At 34.9% G+C, this 14060-nt stretch overlaps 1 protein-coding gene across 1 annotated transcript in view; it reads right to left on the reverse strand.

Moving 5' to 3' along the window:
• The window catches only part of LOC123524343 (protein KRI1 homolog), a 57386-nt gene extending 45126 nt beyond the window's left edge, over positions 1–12260 (reverse strand). The window contains exons 1-8 of the mRNA XM_045302465.2: positions 12102–12260; positions 5918–5991; positions 4263–4365; positions 3806–3905; positions 3432–3530; positions 1637–1805; positions 1110–1213; positions 325–454 (exon numbers count right to left, since the gene is read on the reverse strand). Coding sequence (XP_045158400.2) covers positions 325–454; positions 1110–1213; positions 1637–1805; positions 3432–3530; positions 3806–3905; positions 4263–4365; positions 5918–5991; positions 12102–12180 — 858 coding nt within the window. The 5' untranslated portion in view covers positions 12181–12260. The remainder of the gene's footprint in view (positions 1–324; positions 455–1109; positions 1214–1636; positions 1806–3431; positions 3531–3805; positions 3906–4262; positions 4366–5917; positions 5992–12101) is intronic.
• Between the last annotated feature and the right edge of the window lie 1800 nt (positions 12261–14060).

Raw genomic sequence — 14060 nt, forward strand, 5'->3', positions numbered from 1 at the left:
GCAGCTGACAACTTATCCACTAGACCACCTGCTTATTATACAATATTACATAACACCAGCCTCTAGTTACTCAGCAAGAAAATTCAAAATTCAACTTGGACAAGGATACTAAATACTGGTCTTAATTTCAAGAATAATGTAATATGACAATTATCAAATACTGGGAGGCTGACATAATTTATACAAACATGACTGTGATCTCATGTATGATAAAAACTGACAAAAGATGATACATTTAAGACCTGACAGCAGTAAATAAATAGTAGCCAATTCATATTTTTTATTACATTTTGCATTTTTTACGAATCCACATAGTTATACAACCTCTGCAGCATCTGGTTCCTCAAAGCGAAAGTTATATTTCCTCTCAAATGTATCCTGTTTCGTCAGTAGTTCTTCATCTTCAGAGAAATCCTCATCTTCCTCATTAACTATCTCATCGTACGTTGGCATGCTGGTAAAGAAGATAAAATATGAACAAACTGTTGAAAAAGCCCAAGACTTCTGGAAAAGTGACTTTCATTACGTAATATTTATTCAAAGGAATAAAAGAAATATTTCATTAAAACAGACCGCCTCGGTAGCCTAGTGGTAGAGCGTCCGCTTCGAGTGCGGGAGGTCGTGGGTTCAATCCCCTGCCGCGTCATACCAAAGACGTAAAAAATGGTACTAGCAGCATTAAGGGGATAGTGCTAGGACTGGTCAGCCCGATGTCAGTATAATGTGACTTGGTGGGGTATCATGCCACGTGTCTACGGCGTGATATTCCAGTGAGGCAGCACTATAAAGTTGGGCATTGTGCTCACTGCTACAAGTAGACACCGTCGTTTATATGACTGAAAAATTGTTGAAAAAGACGTTAAACCGGAACACACACACATTAAAACAGAATGTAAAATGAATTTGGGTTGATTGGAAAATCATTTAGTTAATCTGACTTGAAATTTTTTAAATGAAACATACTAGTGAACTTTTTTTAAAAGTTTACTTGTTAACTCTGTAAATCTGTTGAGTGTTTTATGCCCTGGGGCATAAAAAAGTCCACAACTGGGTTTATAAACAATAGCAAAGGAAGGGCGGGCTTTTATAATATTAAGTATACACCATACCTTTCCTCATCCTTGTCTATATACTGTCTGTTCAGGATGTAATTCTTCAGGAATTTCTCTCCTGCATCCAGGTTCTTGTTCTGCCAATAGTCTTTCAGAGGTTCCTAGGCAACATAAAATATGAACTGTTTGTAAAACACATATGACAGTGCAGATGTACAGGCTGGGCTGGATCCATGCTGGTTGCAAATGCACGATGTTGGTTTTCTCAAGGCGCGGCTCATATGCACCTCATTGTGACTTGTCTGATGTAACTTAGTGTACAACTTACAGTTTCAAGAATACTGTTTTGACCTTAGACCCAACTTTTTGAATTTTGAATGTAACTTGGTTAATAATAATTCTTATATAAAAAAATTTGTAGATACATCCATTAATTGAAATGATGTGGCTAAAAGCAGTATTTAAGTTCTTTATTCTGTTTAACATTAATTAAATTAAAGAAAATTTTATTCTTTTCCTTAACAGATGAATCATACATGAAAGTATAAAACTACCAGTAAGATAGAATGAGCCAAAATACCTACAAGTTCTACCCCAACTTCATTCTCTGTTTCAAGTGTATCCTTCTGTCCCTTCAACCATTCCAAATAATCTGTCTCCTCACGTTGTTTTTCTTCCTTTGATTTTTCACGTCTTTTCAACAATCCGTCATCATCACTGTCACCACTGTCACTTCCAGCTGCTGCAACAACACTGAAACCAAACATAGCAACACATTAAAAGAATTAATACTAATGCTTTGGGGCCATTTTAGAGGCAACAACAATGCTGCAAACACTAGAGAGAACAGAATAACTCTCACTATTCTTCAGACAGTCAAACTTAAAATGAGTTTGTCTTTTTGTTAAGGTTTCGATGGAGGCCTTGAGAAACAAAAATCAAACAACACCAAATCATAGAAAGAAAGAGTTGTTTGACTTGAAAATTGAACAGCATGTAAAACATGTATATTACTTTACGAAACAAGTGTCAGTATACTGATATAAATATTGAATTCCGGAAAAGGGCTGCCTAAAGGGGCTCCACTTCCGGACAGTTTAAAGCCTTTAAAAACTCACCATTTTCAAAGAACTGTTACACATGTTCGTTTTGATGCATTTGCAATAGCGTGCGAGTGGTTGAAATTTCGCATAACAAGGTGGAACACAGTTTTCAGCAATTGTTTATCATTATTTCTTTACATATGGCATTCATTTCAAAGGGAGACAACTGTCCCGATTATTTTAAGTACAAATGGCATTCATTTTCAAGGGAAACAATTTTTTCCGATTATTTAAAGTAATCTTTGAGAAAAAGTTGTCTCTCTTTGAAAATGAATGCCATTTGTAAAGAAAAAAAGATAAACAATTGCTGAAAACTATGTTCCACCTTGTTACGTGAAATTTCACCACTCGCACGCTATTGCAAATGCATCAAAACAAACATGTGTAACAGTTCTTTGAAAATGGTGAGTTTTTAAAGGCGTTTAACTGTCCGGAAGAGGAGCCCCTTTAGGCAGCCCTTTTCCGGAATTCAATGTTTATATCAGTATACTGACACTTGTTTCGTAAAGTAATATACATGTTTTACATGCTGTTCAATTTTCATGTCAAACAACTCTTTCTTTCTATGATTTGGTGTTGTTTGATTTTTGTTTCACAAGGCCTCCATCGAAACCTTAATACGGAATAAAGCTATACCACCTAGAAATAAAACAATTTCTATATTTTGGTAAATTTCACAAGTATGTTAATATAGTTCAACATCCATGAGCACAAAATTCCGCATCCACATGCATTTCAAAATAATTACATATTCATGAACAAAAAGCTGCGTTCAATAAACGCTTGATGCCCCCGGTGGTATCCTTGTCAATACAAAGCAACCTAACTCCAATACGAGGTCAAGTTCAAGGTCAAACTGAGGTCAGGTGATGTCTGAAGATGAGGAATGGTCAGAGGTTACATCTGCATTAGTATCAAGTCATTCTAGTAAGTGGTATTGATGCTAGACGAAACGGCCCCATTTGGATAACCAAGAGATGGCCCATATAAAGCAAACGAAGTCCAAAATGAGGTCAAGGTCAAGGTCAAACTGAGGTCAGGTGATGTCTGAAGATGAGGAATGGTCACAGGTTACATCTGCATTAGTATCAAGTCATTCTAGTAAGGGGTATTGATGCTAGACGAAACGGTCCCATTTGGTTAACCTCGTACGGACGGACGAATGGACGAAAGAACGGACGGACAGGACGATCACTATGCCTCCCGCATCAGTAGATTCCGGGGGCATAAAAACAAACAAATATCTTCTAAGAATATAACAAAGTCATTTACTTACCTTTTCCGGAGTTGTTCCTGCTCCTGGTGATAACCAAGCCTGGAAGTGTAAGACGTGGACGGTTCTTCTCCATCAGAGTTATCATCGTCACCAATCAGACTGAAATGAACATCACTAATTCAATAGCTTATATTACAAACAATCACACTCAAAGTTTCTGACTTGTTCAATTTTCAAATTATCATATACTGTCATGTCTTAAAGAGCTTTATACTGAATGGTGAGTTCTAGACAAGTATAAGAAAAACATACATTGGTATGTCAAAATTTATTTTTCATTATTTTTCAGAAAAAAAAAGATGAATTTTACATATTATTTTTTCAATTTTTTAGTTCATAATAATATAAGTAAACAGTGTATTTTGATTTCATACCCTCCTTTTTCTAGCAGAACTTTTCTTTCATAATCTTTCAGGAACATGGGTTTGTCCTTTGTCTTTTTACTCTTTTTATTGTCTCCACTTTCATCTTTATCTAAAAGAAGCATTTTCATTAAATTTTGGTTATACAATAAACTCATAGTAGCACACTGTCGAAAAAGTTTAACAATCTTAACAAACAATCTTAAGCTATTAGCTCATTGCCAGTTAACACAAAGCATTTTTTCAGTGGTTATTTATTCAACCAAAGTATGCAGGTACCAGTTCGATAATTTTGTACCATAATTCCAATTTAATGTTAGCAGAAGATGTGATGCTGTGATAAATTTGTATCACGGTTTCAATTTACTGTAGAAGATGTGATGTGTTATGACTGATAGAAACCTAAACTTTAGGCTTGACCTTGTAACATACCCACCCAGCTGAATACTTTGCCAACTTGAAATCTTACCATCATGATAGAATTTGACATCTTTCTGATAGATTCTTGGATCTTTACTTTTCAATGCAGACAGAGTTCTCAGCCAATCTCTCTCCAGTTGTTCTGTTAGAGCCTGAAATTTAAATTTCCAAAATAAATCTAACAGCAAACATGCACAACCTCCTTTGAAACTTTACCTTGTTGTCAAATGAACAATCATGTAAGAGATCCACTAGGCAATGCGAAATACCAAATATCAAGGGCCTAGGCCCTTTCAGAAAAGAAGATCTTTTCCCCTATATAAGTCTATGTTAAATTTGGGACCCCCAGGGAAGGGCCTCTTTTCACCCAAGGGCAATATTTTGAACAATTTTGGCAGAGGACCACAAGGTAATGAAACATACCAAATATCATAAGCCTAGGCCTTGCAGTTTCAGGCAAGAAGATTTTTAAAGTTTTTTCCTATATAAGTCTATGTAAACTTGAGACCCCTGGGGCAGGTCCTCTTTTCACCCAAGGTGCATTATTTGAATAATCTTGGTAGAGGACCACAAGGCAATGCTTCATACCAAATATCAAAGGCCTAGGTCTTGCAGATTCCGACAAGAAGATTTTCAGTTTTTTTTCCTATAGACAGTCAGGGGTGTACATGTAACTGTTTTAAGTTATGTAACCTATTTCAGTTACTTTTTCAAGCATTTTATAACCAGTATCAGTTATGAAATATAGTTAACTCAGGTAAGTTATTCAAAAAAAGTTTTTCTGCTGTTCTCACAAAGTGACCTTTAAAGTAATATTAGTAGTAAACTGTGGTTAATCAAATTCTCTTTTAGTCTGAGCATGACCTGATAAGCATAATAAGATATTAAGAGTTTTATAGCTTTAAAATGCTTGCGTAAAACTTTATCAGCATTGTGTAAAAAAATTTACTGCATAGCTGGAAAGATAAAAGGTCAAGGATTTAAGAAATAATTGCATTAGTCTCATTCATAATGAGGAATTGGCACATGAGGGCTTTGTAATATTTTATGATAACTGAAACAAGTTATGAAAGTTTAAGCAATAACCCAAATGGATTATAAACTTAGATAACTTGAAACAGTTACACCCCTGACTGATAGAAGTCTATGTAAAACTTGGGATCCCAATCCCAATCAAACGCATTTTCCTGTCACTAAAAGCTCAGCGTTTTTATTTCAGGCAATAATAAAACTGATTCCAGTATAGTAGTTTTGGCATTTAAGAACACAATGTCCATTGTCAAAACCCACACTTCTGTCTAATCTGAAATCATTTAACACGTACACTAATAGCTAACCACAAACTGATGTAGCTGTTTGTCTTGAAACCATTTGAGCCGTGCCATGAGAAAACCAACATAGTGGCTTTGCGACCAGCATGCGCATCCGCGCAGTCTGGTCAGGATCCATGCCGTTTGCTAACGGTTTCTCTAATTGCAATAGGCTTTAAAAGCGAACAGCATGGATCCTGACCAGACTGCATCCGCGCCATTCGCTAACGGTTTCTCTAATTGCAATAGGCTTTAAAAGCGAACAGCATGGATCCTGACCAGACTGCGCGGATGCGCAGGCTGGTCTGGATCCATGCTGGTCGCAAACCCACTATGTTGGTTTTCCCATGGCACGGCTCATTTATAATATCCTTACTAACTGTATGTCACATACCTCAGCATCTTCATCTTCAGACTCAGATGAGCTGGAATCTTCACTTTCTTCTTCATCACCATATTTGTCTTTAACTGGAAATTTAGAACATGTTTTATCACTGAGTGCCCTATCTGCATGCCATCATCAAATTAATGTCTATTACTGGGTCTACAAGCCTGCACTTTCAGGCAGCACAGAGATATATCATATGGAAAGACATAAAGTGTACACCATACCATAGTCAACAATGTTGGCAAAAAGCCAGTCAATATGAGTATTGACCAGGCTGGCGGTCAATACTGGTTAAAACCGGTCAATACTGGTCGATTCAATACTAGGGTTATTGTTGGCCGGTCAATATTGGTTTATTCAACACTTTCATACATTGTACATTCACAGATTAGCACAGGCTGTAATAGTAATATAAAAATAATAAAGCAATTTGAATAATATAAAGTTTTGTTCATTAAAAAGTATAGTGGTCAATACTGGTCGATTCAATTTTGGTCCTTGGCAATGTGTCCTGGTCAGGCTCCATTTTGGACAATATACTTAGACTGGTCAATACTAGTTTATTTAATGCTTTTATCTTCTTACAGTTAGCTTGATTTTAAATTAATTAAAGATTTTATTACTATAAATTACACTCAGTGAAATGGACAGTACTGGTCAATTCAAATTTTGGTCCTATGCAGTTTTCCTGATCAGTACATGTACTGGTCAATACTGGTCAATTGAATATTATGATGGCATTACTTATTTTTAAAATAAAGTTACCATGACCATGTCCAAGCATTGAGAATAATACAGTGGGTTATTGATCATGACAGCTAATTAGTGACTAGATAAACAGGCCAGCAACATACCTATTGCATATTGTAAGACGTGTGTCAATTAGGCAATGTGACAACTGCTCTCGAAACACAAACCACTTCCATGAAAGGGTCCAGGACTGGTGTTCACAGCAATTTTTCATTAAATTATTTATTCCAGTAAAAACAATTAGATTCATCACTTGTGAATCAAACACTTACTGCTACAGTTTATAACATACTTTCAGTTAAATTAGCAGCTTTTCCACTTATTGTTACAATTTTGTTGAAAAATAATATATCTTTGTAATTTAATCTTTCAGAAAATATTCAATGACCAAAAAATTCAACCAGTATTGACCAGCCGACCACTTCTGACCAATTTAGGAGTACTGATTAGGTTGCTTTAACTAAATAATAGTGCCTGCATTCAAGCCCCAAATGCTCTTAGACAGTCATTATTTAATTGTTCAGAAACTTTGCAAAATGTTTGAACAGTCAGTATTGACTAATTGACCAGTATTGACCAATCGACCAGTATTGACCACTTCAGGGAGTATTGACTGGGGTGGTTTTAACTGGGTAAAACCGCTGGTTAAAACCGGGGGCGGTTTAACCGCCCAACATTGATAGTCAAATAAGGCTGTCAACATCTTTTCGTGTATAGCAGACATTAAATATATGTGTGAAGGACTATTTGATGGTGCCTGGAAATCAAATTGGTCTCAATGACAGTGAATGATCTAATCTTTAAAACAATTCATTTGATCAATATAAGTTCTCTTATTTAAAGATTGGCTTGGCACATAGATCACAATTGAGCTGATTATCAGTTTCGTAGTATGTCGATATTACAAATGTTATTTATAACAATCTTTTTTAATCATTTTGCCGAACACTTTGAAATTATGACAAGTGAAAATGAATTTAATACTGATCTACATTCATAGATGTCCTATTTAAAAAGTACATGTATTATCATTAAAATATCAACTTTTTCCTTTTAGAAAAGTTACAACTTTAAAACTTTTTATTCTTCTGTTCCTGTTAAAACTACCTTTCAAATTGAATAATCTGGTTGCACAAAATTAGACCAATCAGGATAAATGGCCTGCCTGATTAATTAAGGAATCAGAGGTATGTTGGGAAAGTTTCACATCTGAAGGCTCAAAGATACAAAAGTGTTTCAAAATTATCAGACTTAGGACCACATAATAATATTACATAATTTGCAAAGAATCATTCATCAGTTCAAACTGTTGTTGTGGTCCATATTTGCAGCATAGACAAGAAGTGGAAAACTAAGGTCATAGTTACAGACTTATCTCTGAACTTATTTCTGATTTATAGAAATAGCATGAAAAGAAATTCGAAAAAAAAACATTGTTTGTAACAGATTTCTGTAATTGATCAGACTGATACTGTGCGTAATCCGGGTCATACTCGCCTATTACAAATCACCACAAATAAGCTGAAAAGTGAAATGGTTTTCTTATTACTATCCACAACAACATAAAACTACCATCTTGAATCGAAAACTGAAATTATTTTATGACTAAGGAACAGAAATTATCGCGTTTAAGGCCAATTAAATGACTAAAACGATAGGCATGACATCCTTCTCTGGCGTTATTAAAATATGCTGTTTTATAACAGTCATGTGGGCGGTCTTGTCCTTAGTGTGAATAAATCAGTCACATGGTATACATGGGTTCCACTAGACCTGAAAACCCAAGAGTCCCAGGACCCTTGAGCCCAAATTTTGAAGGGTCCTTTTCCAAAATACAGGAGTCCTGTCCCAACACGTCCATATAATTGACTATATTTTTTTATTTAGTAATACGTAGAACTTTACCTAAGAAAACAATAAACCCATGATCATGTTACAGCATAATAAAAATGTCAGTTTCAGGTCACATAGTCTCATATTGTAAACTAATATTTATCAAAATTCATGTTATTTTGATTAGGTTTTTCTTCAATATTTCATTTATTTTTTAACAACAGTGCTATAACACTCTATGAAAATGTATCCAAAATGTACTATCCGGATACTGGTTCACTTTCGGAATGTCATCGGAAAGTAGTTTTTACTCAGTTTACTTGGTCAACTAAGCTAAGGCCAGAGTTTTCTAATAACTTGGGTTACGGGAGCGCCGGGTCCTAATTCTCCAAAATCCAAATAAAAATAAAATTCAAAATTGCGATTTTATTTTTATTTTCCCCGACGCTTGCATCTACTTTCCGTTGTGGAAAATAAATCAGTGTCTATTAACCTACAATAAATATCACAGTGCGTGCAAAGGACTTCCGATATTCTCAAAGGACGACAAAATCAATACACCGTGACGTAACTTTACTAGAATGACGTGACTAGCTCCGCCCTGCCGGCAGTGTCTGAAGTGTGTGACAGTGTGAAGTATCGTGTCCGATAGAGAACGTCCGTAAATATAAACCGTTATCCAGATCAGCTGACATGTTTAGAAGGCGTTAATTGCAGACAACAAAAGGCTTGGATTAAATTGGTGAAACAAGCTCCTAAGTCGGAAGACAAACATAATTGTGGAAAATATATCGATAATTTCAGCACAAAAGCCTCAGCAAATAACTATATTTTAGCAAATGACATTTCACATCCAGTTTAAAATAATACATTTTTTCCTACTGGTAATAAATTTGCTACTTACTTTGGATTTTCATCAATGATAAATCCTTTTACAGTATTTTTAGAAGAAAAAAAAACACATTCAATTTGTCTCCTGACCTATTAAAAACTGATATCTTTGACACATTTCGACCAGCACATGGCAGCTGACATCAAAAGGAGTGTCGGCAAAATTTTCCTTTATTGATTTTCTTTGATGTGGGATAAAAGTTAACTGGTTGGGTATTGCAAGGTGAATGACATAATTTGACATAATTCTACTCCAAGTAAAATGTACTTCAGATTTTTTTAAGTGGATTTTTGTAGCTGAACAACAGTAAGTTTGGTGATTTTAATAAAATGCTGACTGTTGCTATTAATTGAAAAAAAAACAATAAAATATTTTTTGTTAAATAAGATGTTTTCTAATCAATCTAGTGGTCCTTTTCTCTAAATTCTATTACTTTATGCACTGTTCTGAACCAATTAGTATGGTGATGATAGTAATGATTATGATGATGATGATGATGATGGTATTGAAGGTAACTGTACAAAGTGACAATATGTAAGTTTGAATGTAGTACCTTTGCTGATTGTTTTTAAAATTCGCAATTTAAATCTTAAAGTCTACCTCAAATTACTTTCAAAGTTGTAGCCAGATATGGAGTTCAGTAACTTTTAAGAGACCCCTCACACTTAACAGGCTTGGGACTGTCTGGCATGTATATTGAAAAATGTCCCATGTCGGAGCATAAATAAAAAATGGAGAAATCATAAAAGAAAAAAGTGAAAAGTTATTTCCGTCTTCCTTAACCCTTACAATGGTACAACCGATTAGTTTTGCCTTTGCGACCAGTGCAGACCTAGATCAGCCTGCACATCCGTGCAGACTGATCATGGTCTGCACCGTTCGCTATTCAGTCAGTACATTTTGAGTGAACACCCCTTCGAATGATAAATGGTATTGCCCAAACTGAATGATGGACCTGTCCATTTTAGAAACTTAGTGTGCTAAGGGTTAAAAGGTCAGAAACACAATATGCATAGGATGTGACAAGCAGACAAGCAACATGCAAAAAATTTCAAGTATTTAATAGTTTCTACAACATAATATTATAACATACAACATGGAGGCTTTAATAAAGAAAGTGGGAATAAAATGCTTCAAATTGGGAAAATAACTTGTCTGATTTATCTAGACTGTGTTGTGAATCTACATTTGCCTGAAACAACAATTTTTTTTAACCCAGTGGCACTTTTTACAAAATAAAATTTTTTGTGTTTTTTTTTTCATTTTATTTATTTTTTTTTTTTCTGATGCTAACATTTTCCTACTTTATTTTTATTTTTATTCCCTCCTCCTAATGCTCATTTTTGGAAAATCTCCCGTAACCCAAGTTATTAAAAAACTCTGGCCTAAATCAGAGATAGTTCCTCAAATAATGATGCTACTTGTCATTAAAAACTGCATTGAAAGTCAGTTTTTTTAAGGAATTTTGGAAATATGCATATGCCATCGGGTGTAATTAAGACTCGTGAACGGACATTCTAAACTTATTTTTGCTTTCGAAGTTGACCAAAATTTGTGAAGTTTCTTGTTGAAATTACGATATGATCACTAAACAATGTTCTAATTTAAAGTTGGCATGAAAAAATCCTGCAGGACACTTTTCACATGCTCAGTAATCAGCTGCTAACGATAAATTTAATAATTGGCGCCTTTTTTGACAGTACACAGGATCAATACGCTTTATCAATTAATTTCAACACTTCATTGATTCTTGTTACCTATGTGCACCAGCCGTGACGTAACTTGCTGATAAAAAAATCAGCGAGGCATGTCTACAGGAGAAAGGGCGGGATTTAGCAGAAGATCAAAGGCAGGAGGGCATGACCGCGAGTGCTTATTTTGAATACACGTGTTTATCGTGGAAATAGTTTTACTGAAGGAAATGAATGATAAGAGAAGGATTATCAAAGGAAAATGCCCCCGGGTCCCGAAGGACGCACAGGCAAGTATCGTGCCAGGTCCTTTGAACGTCTTTTGAAAATCTACCGGGTCTGGACCCGGGATCCCGGGTCAAATGGAACCCCTGGGTATAATAATACTCAGGCCTTTTTCTTTAACATCTGGTCATGGGTAAAAATAATAACATAAATTAATATTTTGGACACACTGAATCGACATTTTTTCTGCAATCTTTAACAACATGCAGCAGAACAGAACTGAAAATGTGTGATTCTGAATAGGTACAATGTATGCCATTTATATTTGCCCTTGAGGCATCTCAATGGTCAAGTTGTTTTTAATGTGGCACATTATGACTGCCATGAAAGAGCTTAAATTTCCTTCTTTTAAAACTCGCTTTCATTTCATTTCGTTAAAAATCTAGAATGCAGATGTTCTTGAATCTGACTTTTTGTTTACATTTGTCAGATTTCCACATAAGAAAAAGTATAGCATTTCGACAATGTTGCAAATATGGATTATGTAAGAATAACTTGAACATTTATCAGCAATGAGTTATTAGTTTAATGAATAAGATATAAAACTAAAACATAGCTTAAGGTTTTTCTTGTCATATGTGCGATGACTGCTTAAAAGCTTGGAATTGAGTTAATTTACAGACTGGCTCGGAATAGGCGAGTTCACTGTAATCAGGTTACATGGTAATTTCATCCGAAAAATGTACAGGTCGAACTTATGTACAGTACACGTATTGTTATAAAACCAAAGCGAAATTACGTTTTTGTAGTTCTTCCTTTTGTCTCCATGTATTGTACTTTTCAGCATAAGCCTTATTTATCTTAAATCCGTCTGACATAGCGAATTTGTATCAAAATATCAATTTTCACGTGTTGACTTCGAGTAGGGCAGCTTATATCATAAAAAATCAATCCAACCTGTATCTTTTAACGAAAAGGAACTTTTCTCAGGTTGTTTGTCAATATTCCTGCACGGAAGTTGCTGTTATTTGTTAAAGTGAAAAAAAAAAAAGAAATTTAAAAGACTGATGGGTCCAACATCAGCTGAAGTGATTACGTAAATATATCCAAATAAATAAAGGGAAAACAACATGTAATGCCAAGTGTTCACTGGGGGTAAAAGTGAGGTTAGGTGCACAATAAACCAGTTAAAACTCCCCAGTGGTGGTTTTGCCACTGACCGTTCCAAGGCGGTGCCCCACTGTGTTCCTGTATTTGTTTGTTTTGTCCTTTTGTGTCCATTTTTGTGTGTGGTGTGCGAGAGTTGTTCGTGTGTGTTTTTGGGGAGACTGCGTTTTTTGAACGTGGCTTTCGCTGTTGGATATTCTTCCTTGTTTTTTCCTAAATCATTAAACAAAAGTGGATATTTTGAACAATTGGTTTAAAATGAGGAAGTTATGGGCATTTTAATATTTTACCCAAATGGCAAGCATTTTGTTTCAATGGCATGGTAAAAATAAAGAAAGCGACCTCAGCCTACCTGAATTATTTTTTTATTTGTTTGAACTTGAAATTAATTACATGAATATGTAAAACATTCAAATTCATGAACAGAATAATGTTTCTTCATTTATATATAACCTGTAGTAATTAAGACAGCCATTTGGAATATGAGCATTTAGTTGCAACAAAAAAAAAACTAAGCGAAAAGCAGAAAGAATGAAAAGAAATCTATGTCAGTTCCCCATTTCATGAAAGATCAAAGCTTTTTACGATTTCAGAGTATAGTACTGATAAAGCAGACATGTTTAAGTCGTTAAAATTTTGAATGACAATGAAAAAATTGACGAGCAGACGTTGATACCTCTTTCACAAACAGCTTCTAAAGGAAATTCTCTTAGTTGTTTAAAAAAGGTTTCGTTTTACATTATACTAAGTTGTTTAAAAAGGTTTCATTTGACATTATTTAAATTATTGATTAATAAGAGGGTCGAGCAAAAAGTTCTTACAACATCAGTAAATGGCCATTTCCAATAAATATAACACAACGTAAATAGGCGGGGAAAACAAAATTTTGTAAATATAAGTGTAGCCGGGGACGTACTAGGAAGAATAAGTAACCCCAATTATTCAAAAATATTTACTGATGAATAGATCGATGAAAAAGAGCATAAAATAATAAATACAAGTAGTTACATTAAATAAAGAAATAATACATCATTCAACACACTGACACTATTATATCAATAATAAAATATATACATGTAACAGCTTCTATAAATACATTATGAACGTTTCTTGCCAGAATTTTTGTCTGTAGATAAACACTGAAAACAATTAAGTTATAAAACTTAAAATAATACATCTAGTTTACCAGAAACTGGATGGGTGTCCATATGACAATGGCACCCCCTTCCAAACACACTCACTTACACGTTCTGATACTATGTTACTTGTTCACAATTCAAGACTGAATAAACTCTTGTATTAAAGTGGATGGGTGGGGATATGAATCATCAATGGGATGGCATGGGCTTACCGGAAAGAGCAATTATTTTGGTGTCTGTGTGTGTGTGTGTGTGTGGGGGGGGTATAGATAGGAGAGCTTAAATCCCAAGTAAAACCACAGATGCACAATTTTACATGCCAAACAACATTCTTAAATATTTTCATAACTGCAGGTCAAGCACAATTAGAGCCAAAGTCAAGGGCCATAACTCTTGCATAGGGAAATCCCAAACAAAAGCGAAGGAGCTCAACTTCTGGTGAAAGAAGTTTC

This window comes from Mercenaria mercenaria, chromosome 3 (assembly GCF_021730395.1).
Source record: "Mercenaria mercenaria strain notata chromosome 3, MADL_Memer_1, whole genome shotgun sequence".
Lineage (NCBI taxonomy): Eukaryota > Metazoa > Mollusca > Bivalvia > Venerida > Veneridae > Mercenaria > Mercenaria mercenaria.